Genomic DNA, 17,620 nt, shown 5'->3' with positions numbered 1-17,620 from the left:
GTGCAGGCACCAGGGGCAGGCGCTGAATTTATGGCCCTGGAGACAGGAATTCCTGTTCTTTATGGAACAAAGCCCTGATCCCGCAGGGGCTTGGGAGCGTGCTGAGCTTTATTGTGGCTGCTCCCCACTGCAGCACGTGTGTCGGTGCCTGGGGAGTGGGGTCCAAGCCCACCACAGGGGTCTGAGCTCACCCCTGGTAGGGCAGCCTCTCTCCCTGTGCTTGTTCCAGCCTGTACTGGGAAACACCTCCTCAAGGGGCGAGCCAGGATTGCAGCCTCCCACAGCACATCGATCCCCGTCATCTCAGTTGAGAATGCCAGCCACGGAGCTGATTAATGCTGGGGTGGGCAAGTGCTGGGTTATTGTTCAGTCTCTCTTCAAGAGGTCGATGGGAAATTTGGCAGTAGCTCTCCAAATACGCGATGTGCACACAGGCATTGTCCCCCCGAGGACTGTGCGTGATTTACACGTGAGTGCGTATAATATAGTGGAAATGCACACCGGTGCCCAGGCACTAATGCACACAGTCGTATCGATGCTTGTGGGAGAGTGCTCCCTCTGTCCCTGCCCTGATTTGACCTGGCAGTGCTGGGCTTGGCTTCAGGCTAATCTGCTCATGCTTTCATTTCACCCTGATCCTTGTAGGTCCCTTGGCTCAGAGGTACTGTGTGTGCTCAGGAGGCTGATCCAGCATTCAGGGTGGATATTTCCTTCTATGCAGATGGTGTAGGTCCTTGGGTGTTAATGCTCGGTAGCAGCCGTGACTGAGCCGCTCTCCTCCACCAAATGCAAGGCACTGTACTGGCATAAAGCACAGACATCTTTGAAGGATGTGCATTCAAGGCCTAATCCTGTCGGGAGATCTGGGCTTGAGGAATTGGAGGATCAGGCCTGAAGAGGTGATACGTTATCTGGGAGGTGCTGCTGGTTAGAACTTGTTTTTTTTTTTAGAACCCTAAAATGTTTGCTTGGATAATCCTGTGGCAATGAGTTCTGCTTTTGAGCTACCTCGGGGACACGCTGTGCCCCCTTCCCAGGGATGGCTGCTGATGCTTGGAGTGCTGTCGGAGGGGCTGGGGGGGGGGGGCGGCTCCAGGCGCTTGGAGAGGCGAAAGCTGCAGACGGGAGCTCCTGCTTCTACAGCTGGGAATACCGGGGGCGGGGGACCCGCACGAACCGGGGGTGGCCGGGGGGGGGACGACGGGGGACGGGGACGCGCCTGCCGCGCCCGCTCCCCCCGCGGCTCCGTGCGCGCCCGGCAGCGGCCGCTGGGTAGCGCTCGGAGCCGCGCCGTCTCCCCGCCTCCCCGGCTCGGGCTGCCCTCGGCTCCGCCGTACCCCGCCGCCGCGGCTCACTCCGCCGCCGAGCCGCGCAGGAGAAGCAAGCAGCCGGCCGGAGCGCCGAAAGGGGACGGCGCGGCGCCGCCAGCCCGCCCGCCGCGCACCGCCGGCGGCTCCGAGCGGGACCCCGCGCCGCCGAGCGCCGCCGCCGCACTTTCCCCACCACCACCCCTCCTTCCCCGCGGGTGCCGGGACGCAGCGGGAGGCAACGGGGGGAGAGGGGGCTCCCCCCCAACCCCCCCGTCGCCCGGAGCCGCCTCAGGCGGGGATGTCCTCAGGCAGGAGCTGAAGGCTGGGGAGGGGCCGCCTGCCGCCCCCAGCCCCCGGACCCCAAACTTTTCAGCGGCTGCGGTGCGCTCGGCTCCGGGCGCGGCGGGCGGCGGGGACCCGGCCCCCATGGTGCCCGGGTGGGCAGGAAGGGCCGGGGGCGAGCAGCCCTGCGCTTCCCCTTCCCTTCCCTGACGCGGGGCGCAACGCTTGGGGAGGGGCTCGGCTGCCGGCCCCCGCTCCGGATTTGGGGGTCCCGACTCCGCACGGCCCCGGGGAAGTTGCACATGGTGGGGAGCTGCCTGCGGACCCCCCCCCCCCCCCTAAGCTCTACGAGAAGCCTTTCAGCCCAACGTCTTCGCCTCCCCCCGAGCAGAGCTGCTGCGGGGGTCCCTGCGCCGGAGCCCGGAGGACGCCCCGGTGCCCGGCCAGCAGCAGGGACCGGATTATAAAGTCGGGGGAAGTTGCCCCCCCACACCCCACGCACCCCCCCACCCTATCTCGGCGGAGCCATGGCCCGGCTCGGGAGCTGGGGGCTGCTGTGCTTCGCGGTGCTCGCCCTGCCCGGCCCCCCGGGAGCCGGTGCCCAAGGTAAGTGGATGTGGTTTTGGGGGGGGGCACCCTCCAGCTCCGACTTTGATGCTGGAGATGGACCGTGGAGGGTTTTTGCGGGGGGGGATGGGTCCCGGCTCTGCTCCCCTCAGCCAAGCCCTCACCTTCCCGGGCTGGGGAAGCTTTGTGCCAGCTTGGGGGGTGGGGACCGAGGTGGTCCCGTTGGGGGGGGCACAGCATCGATGGTGTTCAAGAAGCCCCCCCCGGAGCTGGGGGCCCGGGGCCCGCTGGTGCTGAGCACAGCGCGGTGACTGGGAGGGCTCGGCAGGGTCGAGCAGCATGGCTTTGCTCTGCCTCCTCCATCCCCCTGCCCCATATAACTGCCCCCAGGCTGGGGATGAGAGGGGGAAATGTTGCTCTGAGCACGGGGTAGAGACTGCCCTGGACCACTTCTGGGAGGCTGAGCATCCCCTGGGGATGGTGGAGGGTAAAGGCACCCATTTCACCCCCTCCCAGGGGGCTCCCATTGAACCGCAAGACCTGGGGCGCAAGTCTGGGGAGCTCCCAGGGAGCAACTCTTGCCCTAGGGTTGGTCCCGTCGACCTCCAGCTGGCTGGTCAGACGGGGCAGGGGGCTGGGGCTGGAGGGGGTCTGCAGCCCTGAGCCCCCGTGGGTGCCCGGGGCTCCCTGTGCACCCAGCTGGCCCTTGGGGCGAGGCAGTGCCGCTGGGCAGGGTGAGCCCCTCTCTGCTCCTCGCCTTTGGAGCTGTGGCATGGCACAGTCTGGTTTTAGCTACCCGAGAGGGATGTAGAAGTAGTTTGTGGCCCTTTGGGGTGCAGCTGGGGTTCAGAGATGCCGGGGGGCCCTGGGGTCCCATCCCCTCCCCAGCAGCAAGGCTCCCCACGGGGCTGCAGAGGAGGCTCCCGGCTGCCAGGGCTGCAGCACGGCCGCCTCCGTCCCTGCCGCTTGGACCGAGCGGATCCAGGCTGTGGAACGGGGAGGGGGCACAGTGGGGCGTAGCGCTGGGGGTCCTCGCCCGCGACATTTCTTGCCCTTGTTTGTGGCAGCAAGCGGAGCCAGAAGTCCCTGTGCGCTCCCGTCCTCCCGCTCCCCCTGAGCCTCCCCCAGCACTGCTATAATTTCTCAGTAATTAAGTTCAGAACATAACATCTAAAGCGGCAGTATATTATCTGGGCAGGCCCTGTGTGGGGAGCTGTGAAGGTCTCTTTGATTGATTCACTCCCTTGCCGAGTTTCTCTTCTCCTGGCTGGCGTCTCCGACTGGCGGGTCCCCCGAGGTCCGTTTGTTCCCGCCTGCGGGACGGGCTCCTGGTGTGACCGAATCTCCTTCCATTAGTCTGTTGGGCTCTGGGGTCTTGCCGTGGGGTGGAAGACCCAGGGCTGCCTGTGCTTTGGCCCTCGCGAGCGTTGGGGAAGGGGCTTTGCTCCCCTCCCCTGGTGCAGGAGCCGAGCTTTGCGGCTTCGGCTCCCTGCGGTGTGTGTCACGTCCTCGCGGGCGGTGTGACATTGCTCGGTGCCCGGCCCCGGCGCTGCGTGGCAGGCAGCAGCCACGGGCGAGGGAAAGCGGTCGTTGCCCGCGATAGAGTTGCGGTGGGGGGTGGGGGGGAGCACTGCCAAAACCTGGCACGTGCCTGTCTCCCCTGCTGCAGATGGCACCGGGGATGCACCGGCAGGGTCACCTCCTTGGCTGCGGTGCCCGGCACGCATGGGCTGCCGACGCTCACCACTGCAGCCCGTTGGGGCGGACTGGGCGCTGGGGCGAGGGAGCCGGCGAAGGAGTTGCCGTGCGGGTGGGCAACTCCGCGTCGGCTTTGGCCTCTGGCTCAGCCCCGCTGCGGTGGGGCGGGCAGGGCAGCCCTTGCCTGGGCATCCCGGTGGAGCTGGCAGCGGGAACGGAGGCAGGCAGCGCTTTGTGCCGGTGCTATTGATTCAGGCAGCCAAAGAAAATGGGATCAATAGAGAAGGGAAGGAGGAGGGGACGACGCGAGACCTCCCTGGCCGGGGCGTGGGGGCTCCCCGGGCGCAGGATGAAACACTTTAATACCTGCAGTTGGTAAAACAAAGGCCCCGCGCTGCCAGGGAGAGAGGGGATGGAAGTTTAATTACAGCCCGTCTGTGCTGTGTAATTATTAATTATCCACGGCAAAAAATAACTTATTGATTAGAGGCCTCGCGCTAATTACCCGGAGCCGAATGCGGTGCTGGGTGGAAGGCTAATCAGTCAGCGCCGCCCGGGCGGGAGCTGTGTCGCAGTGCGACCTGTGCCGGGGCTGAGCGCCGGTGCCACGGCCGGGGGGGCACGGGCAGCCCGCTGCTGCCAGCCCTGCCCCAGCCAGCCCACAGCTGCAGCAAAGGTGCCTTCAGCCGATTAGCAAGACAATAAAGGGCCCCCCAAGAGCTGGGGGGGGGGGGGGGCTGGGTGTCTGGGGGTGTCCCAGTCCCCTCCTCCCCACCTTTTGTAGGTTTTGAGACCCCCAGGGATGCAGTTTCCCCCCACCCAGGGCTGGGGGTGCAGCATGGGACCCCCAGTGGCTAGCACAGCACCTCTAATGGGATTGAGGAGGCTGCGGCCAGTCCCAGGAGGGATTTGGGAGGCTTAAGGTTCCAGATGGGATTTGGGGCAGAGGCCTGAGACGGGCAGCTTGCACCAAAGAGGCTTATTAGGGACTGGAGTGGGGGGGTGCTGGCACCTTCTGGCACCCATGCATGGTGCCTGGGCACGTCCGCATGCGTGGAGCCCCGTGGGGCAGAGCAGGAGGGGGATGAGTCCCTGCTCCTTCCCGGGGATGTGATGCTGGTGACAGGTTCACACCAGGACTCCTGGGAAGGGTGCTGCTGGGGAAGGGATGGCCGAGCGTGGGTGTCTCTTGCCCTGGCTTCCCCTTCCCCGCGAGCGTGGCCGTCACGTTAGCCGGTGGCCTCGTGCAAAGCTCTGGCTCAGGAAGGAAAGTGGCTTTTAGGGGAAAGGAAGAAAAGATTAAAATTTGATGCTTCTTTGGAAGCCATTAGTGACCAAGCACAGCAATGAAATTTTGATGACCTGATAACCATAAGGGGAGGGGGATACAGTCACATCCCAGGCAGTCCGTGTCGCCACGCTCCATCGCCGTGCTTGGTGCCCTGGCCGGTCCCCAAAGGTTTGGGGTGCCAGTGATGCGAGCCACAGCAGCACTGGGGTATGCCACCGTGCCTGCGGGCTGGGAGCCGGGTCCTGGGGGGGACAACAGGCAGGACAAGGGCTGCCAGCGGGAAGGAGGGCAGCTGTGAGCTCATACCCACCTCGGCTGCCTGGTAGGGCTGGATCTGCTGGCACGGTTGGGCACACGTCGGTGGGCTGGGATAGCTGGGGACGGCTGAGCGGCTCCTGCCCCGATGCCAGCTAGGGTGGCAGTGACAAGTGCTGCTTGTCCCTTAGTGATGGGGATTAGGATGCGGTGGCATTTCTGCTCAGTGGGAGCAAATGAAGGAGTTGGAGGGAGGGAGTCAGGCAGATGCAGGTTGCTTGTGAACCTGGGAAAATGCTGATAATGAAACCTGGGAGGAGGGAGGCTGGCTCGCGGGGTGCCGGCAGGGCGGTGTGATGAGGGGTGACCCTGCGTCTTTATGAACCGTGTCCTTGTCCCCAGCCTGTGCCTGGAGCTGATCCCTGATGTGGCTGGTTCCTGCCTCGGGATGAGCTCCAGCCACAACACACGTTACTGTTTTGGGGTGCACTGATGTTTTGGAGCAGCACCACAGACTGTTGCCTGGGATGAGTAAGGGCCTGCTCAGACGAGGGTGCAGAGCTGTGTGGGAGCAAAACACTTTGGGTGCTGGGTCCCAGCTGGGGTGGGTTAGTGGTGGGTCCCCTCGCCTCTGAGCCCTCATTACCTCCCCGAGCTTGTTAGTAAGTCGCATGTTGCTGGGTGAAAAATGGTCAGTGCCAGGCCAGTAATAAATATACTGCTGTCAGTGGTGATGTGATCGTGCTAACGAAGGGCGATCTGAGTCCCCGTGGTTGTGCCGGGGCTGGTGTGTGGGCACAGAAGCCGGTGGCTGCGGTGCTCTGCCGGCGCCGTATGGCTCCTTGCGGATGGCACTGAGCCTTGGTCTTCCAAAGCACCCGTGGGGATCTAGCACCCATGAGACCGGCAGGACTGGGGATGGTGGGAGCAAAGTGATGTCCTGGGAGCGTCTCCTCCTGTGCAGAGGAACGTTGCATGGAGCTGGACACGGGGCCAGGGTCACTCAGAGCAGCAATAATGCCAGGGACCTCCCCCATCCCCGGGGCTGCTGCTCTGTTTTGAGGTTCCCACCCTCTGCACCCCCAGAGCCATCCCTGGAGGTCTCTCCGGACTCAGGGCACGTTCCCGCCACCCTTCGCCCCGCCGGCAGACTGGAATGTGCTGGCAGCATCTCCCTGCCTCGCTGGTCCCGCTTGGCATCCCTCGCACCCTGAGCACGCCGGCAATGCTGCCTGCGTGGGCACTGCCCCGAGTACCCCCTCCGTGGGGCTGGGGACCGGCTGTCAGGGTGCAGCCCCCTGCCCCCAGCGCTGCTTTGGGGGCGCAACCCTTGCCTTGCCCCCAGCGCTGCTTTGGGGGTGCAACTCTCTGTTCCCAGTGCTGCTTTGGGGGTGCATCCCCCACCTCGCTCCCAGCGCTGCTTCACCTTCCCCCCTTTCTTCCCCGCCTGACTCCCACCACCTGCCTGCACCCAGGGAAGGCAGAGGCCCCCTCGGCGGCCCCCTCCCCTCGCCCCCAGCCCCGCGGGGTGCAGGAATGCCTGCGCCTGGAAAGCCATGCCGGGCTCGGGTTGCCTGGGAACTGGGTAACCTGATCCTTGGGAACGGGGCCGAGGGCAGGGGACATTCCCGGGCTGCAGCTGGTCCCCGGCCCCCCTTTTGTCTCCCCGTTCTGATGGGGTGGCTCTGCTCCCCACCTCCTCCCATCCTCAGCCCTCCCCCCTCCCCAGGAGCAGAGACTTGGGGAGCGGGGGGCTCCGGGACCTCAGGCAGAGCCATCCCTGGGGATGCTGTGACTGGCAGCAGCCGGCTGCTCCGCGTTGTCACCTCCTCGCGTGGATCGGTGTCACCTCTTGGCCGGCAGCCACCATGGGCTGGGGAAGGCCTTGGGCGCTGGGACCGGCTGCTGCTGCGTGCCAGCAGCTGGGCATCCCATCCGGCAGCGGGGATGGCACGGTGGAAATTTGAGGAATGCCGGAGCTCCCATGCCGAAACCACCCACCCTCGCCAGCAGTCGTCGTCCCCATCGTCCACCTCGGCATGTGGCAGCTCCGGACTGGTCGTCCTGAGCGTGCCGGGAGCTCTGCCCCTGGGTATCTGGAGCGGGGGAAACTGAGGCACTGGGCAGAGGTGGCGGTGGCTATGGTGGGAAGGGGACTGCAGTGCAGTGCCGGCTGGTGTCCCGCTGCCCTGCATACGCAGGCACACGTGAGCGGCTCCGTCAGCTCTCATCAATCACTGCCTGCCCACGCGGAGGTGCCGAGGCCCCCGGTGTAGGGAAACCTTGATGAGTTTGACCATTAGCAGAAAGAAACCGCTGAGCTAATTTTAGCTGCGATAGCTAATTGCTTTTTGCACTGCTGGGTGAGACGACAACCTGCGAGTCCTCATCCGTAACCTTGAGCCCTCCTGGCTCCGTGCAGCAGCGTCGCCCGGGTCCTGCCGGGGTGAGGAGCGGGATGTAGATTTATTGGTGGGAGCGCTGGTCCCTGGAGGGGTTTCTCCAGGATACTCGGGTCCATGTATGAAGCTGGCAGGGTTTGGGGTGCCTGGCAGGGTCCTGCTACCCCTGGCTTGCAAGGATGGGTGTCCCTTGTGCCTCTTGGGGAGCAGGGACACATGTGGCATGGGGGGGAAGACTCTGGCTGTCCCCTGAGGCCAGCAGGTCACCCTGGCTGGTGGGAGAGCCCCAGCACTCGGCAGCATGACTGTGTTCATGGCTTACAACAAGCTGATGAAGAGAAACGCTATTTTTAGAGCCCCTTCGTAGATCAGGGCGCCTGTGCCCACTCCTGTGTGAATTGCCCAAGCCAGAGGGCATTTCCCCTGGGGTGAGAGCGGGGCTGGGGACCCACTCCCTGCGTGGACCTGCAGGGCTGGGCTACGTTTACCAGGATGGTCGGAGGAGCCTGTCCCTCTGTCCCTGTCCTGCAGAGCCATCCGCCTCCAGCACATCCCGGTTCACTGGCTGTGAGCCGCGGCTGGGTGAGGAAACCGGGCTGAATCTAGGGCACAGGCTGGCCATTAACTGGGGTTTTGTGGGGGTCACTTATGTTCCTTATTCATCCCTTCTGGGAGCCTGCGTGAGGAGCAATCGAGCGCTGGGTTGTGCAGGTGGCTGTCTCTGGGGCTCAGCCTGTGCCCATGGGTCTCGGCATGGTGAGATGCTCGGTGCTTCCCCTCCTCTTCCTCTTTGCCTGGGCTTGGACCATGGAGTCAGGCTGAGAGCTTGGGGGGAGGCTAAGAGGAGTGGGTCCTGCATGGGTCCGGCATCCCCATCTCCCGGCAGTCTGTGAAGGTCTGGCTGGGGACGGTGCTGGGGCAGGAGCTGGGTGTGGACGTGCTGCCGGATTCTGGCCCAGCGTGGGGCCGGGATGGATGGATGGATGGATGGAGGGGGCTGGGGCAAGGCAGACACAATAGCTCTGGTTTCAGCAACCCGCCTCCTGAATGCCTGAAAAACAGCTGATGGCCGTGAAGGGGGATGAAATGGGATTAGCTGCTGTTTCCAAAGGGAGCGAGTCCTGCCGAGCCGGACAATGCGCCCGCTGTGCCCCCGCTTCACGCCTCGGCGCGCCGGCCCTGCCGGAGAGGGGCTCGGCGCTGGCTCCCCGGGGCTGGGGTGCTGCCTCCTGCCCTGGCTGTCCCTGGGGGGTCTTGGGGTCTGCCAAGCCCCCGATGTACCCGTGCTGGGTGCTGCACAGCCTCCCGGGGGTGACTGCAAGGGGCTGGAGACTCTGGGGCAGGGTGGGGGCTTCTGCCTGCCCTGCAGCAGCCCCGAGGGGTCGTGGCTGGGCTTCTCGCCCTCCAGCAGCACCGAGAGGGTCCCAGGGGACCTCGCAGATCCCACTGCTGCGGTGGCAGGAGCTGGGGACTGTCCCACCCCAGCTAGCAGCAGCACTGGATGCCCAGCCTGAAGCCCGGCAGCCAAAATGAGAGTGCAAGAGGCTTTGGGTTTTGGGGGATGGATAGGTGCCTGCTGCCCCTGTACCACCCTGGGGCCAGCCCGTGATGGGTGCTGGAGATGGGGCGCAGAGGGGACCAGCGGCACGTCTCGGGGTGGGAGCCGCGTGCGGCCCCAGCTGCAGCGCTGCCGGGGCGTGCGCTTGTGCGGCACCGCGCTCGGTGGAGTGAATTGATGTTTATTTTGATAATGAGTTCTCAATGCATTCGCAAACTAATAAAATCAACTCATTAGGGTGGTATGTTTAATTCAGAGTTCTGCCGTTGGGAGAGCCCTCCCCGCTGGCTGAGCACCGGGAAGCGCTGAGCACCCGGCTTCTGCCTGCACGCATGGGGTGCGAGCGGAGGAAGGCGAATGGATCACCTCCCCAGTTTCTCCATTTTCCTCGCTTGCGTGGTGGAAAGAAGGGCTGGGAGGGCAGCGGCGGGGAGCCGAGTTGTGCAGTGGAGGGTGGAAACAAGGCACGTGCAGCGAGCGGGGGCAATGAGCTGCCGGAGCGCTTCACCTGGGGCGGTGGTGGAGTTTCGCTCGCTTGGCTTCTCCCCCATAAGCTTCACGTCAGGCTGGGCAGCGGCGCTGGCTTTGCCGCTGGAATCGCTGGCCCGGCATCGTGGCGTTGGCTGGAAAAGCCCCTCTGGCTGGGAGAGCCACAAGTGTGTAAATAAGTGCAATGACCAGAGTTCGCTTCTCTGGCCTGGAAATTCAGGGCTGTTGTGGATGGCTGGCGGGGGGATTGCCAGGCTGCGAGTTATTCCTGTCCCCCATCTGCAAACAGGGGCGTCTGGGAAGGAAAAGCTTTGGAAAAGGTTTTTTCCAAGGAAAACTCGTGTTCGCTGTCATGCTACAGCTATTTATGTTTCAAGTGAGCAATGCAATGACTAATTAATACTTTGGAAAAAGGATGTCTGGGCAACACCCCAGTAAATCGGCGAGTGCCCGGTGCCTGCTGGCTCGGGGCTGTGCTGCAGGGAGGGGGACCGCGGCCGCCCGTGCCTTCGTCCCGCTCGGCATGGGGGGGGGTAGGGAGCTGGCAAAGTGTTTTCCATCCCGCGGGGCTGGCGACTTAATTGCGTCAGCGCCATGGGAAAGGCTGAGTGGGGTTTTTCTTGTGGTTTCTGTCTTCTGTTTTTCTTTCCCCGCTGTATTTTTTCAGTTGGGAAACGTCGCCTTGTTGAGATTCTCGCGGCGAGCCTGGAAAGCGGCTGTCTGTCTGTCTGCGAGGGGGGTCGCAGGGCGAGGGCTGTGCTGAGCGGTTCTGGGGGATGCGGGGGGCGGCAGGAGCTTGGGGATGGTGATGAGGGGGATGGATGTCCCTTGCAGAAGTGACATCCCAGGTGCTGTCGGGGCTCCTGCAGAGCAGGTCTGGTGGTGGCTTTGCTTTTCCACCCCTCCTTGGCCATGGTGGCCCTGGGAGCCACCGCAGCCCAGGGCTGTGGTTGCCTTCCAGGAATACCTGGAGGATACACTCCATATGTCCCATGGGGCTAAATCCAGCCCCGAGCGGTGCCGCGCTGCACCGGGCTCGTGTACCTTCCATCCCACCCAGTGCTGGGACCACCCTGGGGTTGGGGGCCAGGGCTGTCGGGACCCCCGCCTTGCTTGGCAGTTGGGTGTGGAGCCCATTCCTGCCAAACGCTTGCGGGGAAGCTCCGGTCCTGGCTGTGAAGCCTTTGGGAATGGGGCTGGGAAGGGTCCCTCCACCCCTCCGAGGTTGCAGGGAGGGGGATCCGTGTTCACTCTCTCTCCTACCCAGAATGTCTGGCTGGTGGCTGTTGGGGGGCCTGGAGGTGATGTCTGTCTGTCCTTCCCCTCCTTACTGTTTTGGAGTCTCTCTTGGGGAAATCAGCCGCAGGATCTGGCCCTTGTAATTGCATTGAGTCACTCTCCGGGTGTCCGTGACTCACAGCAGTGACCCAGATATGGCAGAGCTGCGTAATCGCGGGGTCGGGAGGATTTGTGGCATCGGAAGGAGTTTGCTGGGGAAGGAGTTTCAGCTGGAGCCTGGACCTTGTTGAACATCCCTGGCTGGGGACGGGGCTGTGCCCTGCGTGGGGACGTGTTCGGCAGGGGGAAAGGCTCGCTGCAGCCCACGGCGATGTCCAGCTATGCCACCCGCAGCAGGGCAAGAGCTGGGGATGTGCCCCTGGGCTGGGGGAGCTCCTGTCCCCCCCCAGGAGCATCCCTGCATGGCCCCTTTGCTGCGGGTCCCTTGCAGCTCCCTGCAGCTCCGTGCATTTGGGCTTGGATTTGGAGCTCCGCGCTGGGGTCTGTGCCTTTGGGGCCAGGTTCCCAGGGTCCGTGTGCTCAGGGCCAGGCGTGGGGGTCCGTAGGGGCCCCGCGGTGCTTCAGAGCACAAAGCTCTGTTTGTCGGCCCCCCTTCGGGCTCGCGGGCTGGGAACACACAACGGTGCCGTGTGTGCGTCTGTTCGGGGTTTCCCGCGAGGGGAAATGTTATTTTTTCCAGCCGGTGCTGCCGGGGCGGGCGGGCAGAGGGGCTGGGTGTGCGAAGGCAGGCAGGGACGGGCAGGCACACAGCCCCGCTCTGTTCCCAGCCACGGCCTCGCCGCGGGGCTGAATGAGACGCTGTTCCCCGGCCAGGGCTGACGTCTCTCCCTTGGCTCCAGGAGCATCGCCAGCCTTACCTGGCCCACGTCTGCATCGGGGTGCACCCGGGCTGGGTGCTCAGTGCCGCAGGGTCTGGGTGCTGAGGGCTGCCCCGGGCTGCGGTCCTTGGGCAGAAGCGTGGGAGCCGAGAGGGGATGATGCTGGCACAGCTCCGGCTCTGCCGCAGCGGGCAAAGGGGGGTCGGTCGCCAGGTTTGGGACCCTCCGATGGCCGGGGACGTGTGCTGGGGGTTGCGTGGTGTTTGGGGAAGGGATCGCCAGGATGAAACCGCAACGGGAGGTGGTGTCATCTCCAGCACCGCTGTTGGGAGAAGGGAGGTCCTGAGCAGGCACCGCAGTGCTGCCGAGCTCGATGTCCCTTTTCCAAACACCCCTTGTCCTGGGGGAGCCGTGCTCACCCCTCGCCGTATTCCCCGTTCCTGTACGAGGGTTCGGCTGGGCATGGCGAGGCTGCCGGCTCAGCCGATGGCCCGCTGAGCCCTCTGAGAGCCCGGCTGCAGAAGAGGAGCTTGTTATGGAGCCATCCTGCTTTTAATTAACAAATTAAAATCCTAGTTAACAATCCAGCCCCAGGGCTGTTGGAGGCTGGGAGAAGCTGGAGCGTTTGTTATGGAAACGGCAGTTAATTAACAAATAAATAAATAAGTATGGGCCTGGAGACAGATGTGGGAGGAGGAAGGGGAGACGGCAGCATGGTCGGGGTGTCCCGCCGGCCTGGCGGGAGGCAGCACGGGAGGAGGGCGTCCGTCTATCCATCTGTCTGTCCTGCGGGATGCCATGGCCCTGGCGGGCAGCGCCAACCCCGCTCGGAGCCATTGGGTGCGAGGGGCTGGATCCCGGCTCGTGCTGGCTGTGCCACAGCAGATCAGGCTATGTACTGTGCCGGGGCCACCTTGGCTGGATTTGGGGGCTCCTGGTCTCTGCCTGGGCTTTGGTCAATGCCGCTGGCCCTGGAAATTGCACCCGCTGCCTCTTCCCCCTGCCCTTGAGGCTGGGAAGCACCGCGGCAGAGCTCCGGCGGAGATGGATGAAGCGTGACACCGGCAAAACCGCTGTGCAGTTTGCAGGTGCCACCAGTGCCGTGCGGGGGACATCGCTTGCTGGGCTGCTCCTGCATCCCGGGATTGCTGTGGTCCCTGTCGGTGTCTCCTTTGCCCCAGGCTGGGTCTGGGTGGGGGGATTTGGGCAGCTCCCCAGGGCTGGGTGCAGCTGGGGAGGGGGGTGCTGAGGCCGTGGCCCTCACCCCCCCGGCTGTGCCCTATAGCGGTCAGCTTGCATTATCCGCAGGGCTGTCACCGAGAGCCCTGAGCTAGTGCCTGCTGCCCACGGGGATTATCTCCGTGGGTGGGTGGGTGGGTGCTGATGGGGCCGTGCGGGGGCTCGGGGTCACTGTGCTGTTCCCCGAGGTGCTGCGGGTGCCCAGCCAGGCTGGTGCTGCCCGAGGTTTTGCGATGTCACGCTGTGCATCTTGCTGCCAGCGCCGAGGGCCGGGGTGGCCGCGGGGACCGATGTGGGGACGTGACCCCACTGCCAGCCTACACCAGGGCCCTGTAGGACTTTTGCAGCGGGCGAGGAGGTGGCAGAGCCCGTGTCCCTCCCGTAGCTTCACCTTTCCGAAGGCTTAAGGGAAGAAAATCAGTTTAAAAACCGGCTCTGTAAATCCTGCCGGCGTCACACGGACAGGAGCTCCGCTGAGCAGCTCTTCCAGGTCTGCATCTCTCTCAGCCTCCCACCTAATCCAGTTAACACACCTCTGCAATCAGCTTACGGCATGTAAGAAACCCCAAATCTCCTCCGAGGGAGGCGCAGGGGAGTGGGACAGCAGTGCCAGAGCCGTGGGCTCTACCGGGTCCAGCCCGGCTCCTTACTGGGGCGGCAGCGCTGGGTCCGGCTCCCCTCCTTTGCCGGACCCCTCCTGCGGTGTGGGTGACGTGCACGTGTCCTTGCACCCTTGCTGGGAGGTGGCTTCATGTCCCGAGGGCTCCCCCACCACCCAGACGACCTTTTTCCTCCGCGAGGAAATCGCTAAAGCAATCGCACCAAACCGCGGAGGGTTGGATGGAGATGAAAAGGTGCCCGGCTCCAGCCGTGTCTCTCCATCGCCCAAGCCCACGGAGCAGCGTGCCCTTGGCTGGCAGCCCTCCCTCTGCCCGTGCCCCTTTGCCGTGCCAGAGCAGCAGATCCCCGTGCCGTGAGGCAGTCTGATGGGCTCGGCGTGAGGCATCGGAGCAGAGACGGATGCGTTTCGGCAGCAAGGTCATTGCAGGGTGCGTGCCGGCGGCAGATGGCTGGAGGGCACCGGGTGTCCTGCAGCCTGGGAGCCTCTCGGCTGCACCATCCTGCTCCGACTCTTTTTTCCGAGGGCTGCACTGGTGCCCGGTCCTGGGCAGGATGGGCATGGCACTTGGGGTTTGCTGCCGGAGGGATGCGGCCGCTGCGAGATGCTCCCATGTCCTCTGAACGCAGGCGGCGGAGCCCTGCTCCGACCTGCCGGTGGCTTGGGGCCGTGGCCTCTCTTCCGTGGAACAAAGATGGTTTTATTCCTGTGATCTCGGTGTGATTGGGGCCGAGTGAGGGAGGCTCTCCAGGTTGTTCTGCCTCGGTTAAAAACCCTCTTAGCTCTGTTCTGCAGTCGCTTTACGAGAAGCAGCTCCTTTTTGGCGTGGCTCCCGGCTGCAGCCCCCATCGTCTCCCCGCCGCTCGGGGCTTGGCTTGGACTGTGGAGCTGCAGGAGGGACCAAGCCGAAGGCCCCCACGCCTGTCTCAGACCATTGGGGAGGCACGGCTGCCTCCGTCAAGCAGGAAAATCACAACCGGCACAGGATTTTCTGAGTGGCAAAGGAGAGGGCTGTAATTAGCAGCCCCAGCGTGGCGAAGCAGCAGCTGTAGGGCGCTGTTTTCAGGTCCCCCCTCTGTCCCGGCTCAATGTTTGCTGCCTGGGAACCCCATGGGACTGGGGAACTGCTGCAGCTCAGACAGGGCTGGAGGGGAGGTCCGGGGTTGAGGTCTGCCCAGGGACGGGTCGGAGCTGCAGCCGGGATGGATGGTGACGTGCGTGGGGCAAGGGCTGCCCTGGGGTGGCATTGCGTGGGACGCGTGGGTCCTTGCCGTCACGCTGGGGTTGCAGCTGCCCTTGGGAAAGGGTGTGCGGTGAGAAGGCACCGGGTGGATGGGGAGAAGGGAAACCTGGTGGGACAGGGATGGGGGGGCTGTGCTGCGGGGGCCGGAGGGACGGTGTTCTCTAGCGTGCCATGGTGAGTGAAGCGCCGTGAGCTTGCAGGTCCAAGAGCTCTTGGCTGACCCTCCGAGAAGCTGTGCTTTGGCCCTGCTGCCTTGCCATGCCCCCAGCTCGGGCAGGAGGATTTCCCACGATCGCTCTGTTCCCAGCCTCCTGCCGCCGGCAAGCACCGAACCCCCTGGCTCGGGCTGCGCCCTCTAAATAATACAGGAAGGCGAGTGCTGTCTGCAGGAGCTGTGGATAAACACGGTAAATGGCGGAGAAATGGAGCGTGTCTTTTGGGGGCCACCTCCGCGGTTAGTGTGCTGAATCCCTCCCTCTCGGCCGTGCTGCTGGGCCGGCACAGGTACAGGCACGGGCAGGGAGGAGGAGACTGAGCAGAACTGCCGAGTCCACCGGAGTATTGGAAATTGCATTTCACGGCCAGGCGGATTGGGATACCAACCCCAGCATCATGTGCCGGGCGCTCGGAGAGGAGATAAGATTTGATTAAGAAGGCCCCTATTAATTTATGGCAAGTACGCTCATGATAGCACAGAGGTTGCTTTTGATTAATAGCCAGAAGGAGAGTTTTAAAGCTCTTGGTCTCAGTGGGGGGAGAAGGGGAGGGAGGGGAAAAGCAGGGAAGGAAGGGAACAAAGTAAGTTGTGACGATTAATGGACATATCTGCAATTATAAGTCTTTTTCTTAGTAAAAAGTAAAAAAAAGCACATTAAAAGACAGACCATGGGTCCATGACTGATCCGCTGGTCTGAGATGGGCAGGATTGTGCTGGATCCTGTGCCGGGCAGGATTATGTGCGGTTGCCCCACTCCGTGTGCCAGCGGGGACTGAGGCCACCCCGTGACCACCCGCCCAGCCTGGGGGGAACAGGGGATGGCTGGGGTGTCCCTTGTGGCTGATCCTGTGCTCCTGGGTCAGGCATTTCACTGGGATCTGGACCGAGGGCAGATGCTGGGATGGATATTGGCTTTGGTGGGCGATGGGTTGGGGAGGATGGACCCGTCCTGCCCCGCTGCCAGCCCTGGGCAAGCCCCAGGGAGGCTGCAGCATGCGGCCGGGGCTGGAGCCCCCCGGGTTGTACCAGGGGACGTGGGGACACCCATAGCCCCGGGGCCACCCGGTCCTGGTGCAAGCGGGAAGGGGAGACCCTCAACCCCCAACTGTGTCCCTGTGCTGCAGCTCATGGCCGTGACGCTTTGGGGGGTGTGGAGGGACTGGGGGTCCCAGCAAAGGGGGGCTGGTGCCACACGAAGGGCATCTTCGCCCATTGCATCCAGCTTGGCAACGCTGCCTTTCATCCCCGGTTTGAGCAAGCCGAGCCGAATGCCGTGCCGTGCCGCACCGTGCCTCCGTCCCGCCACGCACGGCCACGCCGCCGCCACGCTTCGCCAGGGAATTCGTATGAGCCAGGCAGATTAGAGAGGAGCAAAGGCGCTTTGGCGCGGCACCTCGGCACGCTGCCGCCGGGCACCAAAACCCTTTGCTGGTAGGTTTTGCTGACAAACGCGCGTTTGCCAGGCGGTGAGATGAAAGCTGGGTTCTGCCGAGAGCCCCGTGCCGGCGGGGTTGTCACGGCTCGGCCACGTTCGGGGCTCCGATGTCCCCGCAGGTGAGCGGTGCTGCGTGGGTGCCGTGATCCCTGCTCCTGCCGGTGCTTCTCCATCGCCGTGTGGCTGGGTTTGGTGCTTTCTCTGCCATCCCTCCCCTAAATTTGAACCCGGCATCAAGTCACTGTGGGAGAGACGATGAATTGAAAGGGACTCATTCTGCCGGAGCGTGCGTGCAGGCACGGCTTCAGCGCTGGCCCTTCTGTGCCAGATGAGGCTGGCGTGGCTGGGGGCTGCCAGCGGAGCAGATGGGTGCTGGCAAGCGGGGGCCACATGTGCGGCGAGTTTGGGGGGGCCTGTGCTCGGGGGGCAGCGACTCGGGTTGCTTTGTGCCTGCTCAGGTGCTGGGAGGAGGACAAACCGGGCTCAGCGAAGATGCCTGTGGCATCTCGACCCCGTGCTTGGCTTTGTCCTTGGCACCACCTGGATGCCTGGGTGCCCCCCCCCCACCCCCCCACCCCCGCTGGACGCCTGGGTCCCTGCTCAGCAGCACGTTGTGCTCCATAGCTCCCCAGGTGCCCGGAGCGTTCGGCATTTCGATTCTGTGTTTGCTTTTTATTAAGGGGATGAAGCCTCATCTCAGGAATACTAATGGCTCCGGCAGCGGTGGAGATCACTGCTAATCCCCCAGCACCTGCTGGCCACCCACCCTGCGTGGTCCCTGTCACTTCCCCGGGAGGGAACCGTGGTGGGGACACCGGGGACCGTGCCGGGATGTTACAGCGGTTCCCATCCCCGCGGCGGGGCTGTGCCCTCCATACCCGCGGGGACACGTGCCATT

At 64.0% G+C, this 17,620-nt stretch overlaps 1 protein-coding gene across 1 annotated transcript in view; it reads left to right on the top strand.

Annotated features, from left to right (window-relative positions):
* The first annotated feature begins 1,312 nt into the window (after nucleotides 1-1,312).
* The window catches only part of SDK2 (sidekick cell adhesion molecule 2), a 51,454-nt gene continuing 35,146 nt past the window's right edge, over nucleotides 1,313-17,620 (top strand). The window contains exon 1 of the mRNA XM_049812176.1: nucleotides 1,313-2,198. Within this exon, the coding sequence (XP_049668133.1) occupies nucleotides 2,120-2,198 (79 nt within the window). The 5' untranslated portion in view covers nucleotides 1,313-2,119. The remainder of the gene's footprint in view (nucleotides 2,199-17,620) is intronic.

This window comes from Accipiter gentilis, chromosome 10 (assembly GCF_929443795.1).
Source record: "Accipiter gentilis chromosome 10, bAccGen1.1, whole genome shotgun sequence".
Lineage (NCBI taxonomy): Eukaryota > Metazoa > Chordata > Aves > Accipitriformes > Accipitridae > Astur > Astur gentilis.
This window is presented reverse-complemented; position numbering and strand designations above follow the sequence as displayed.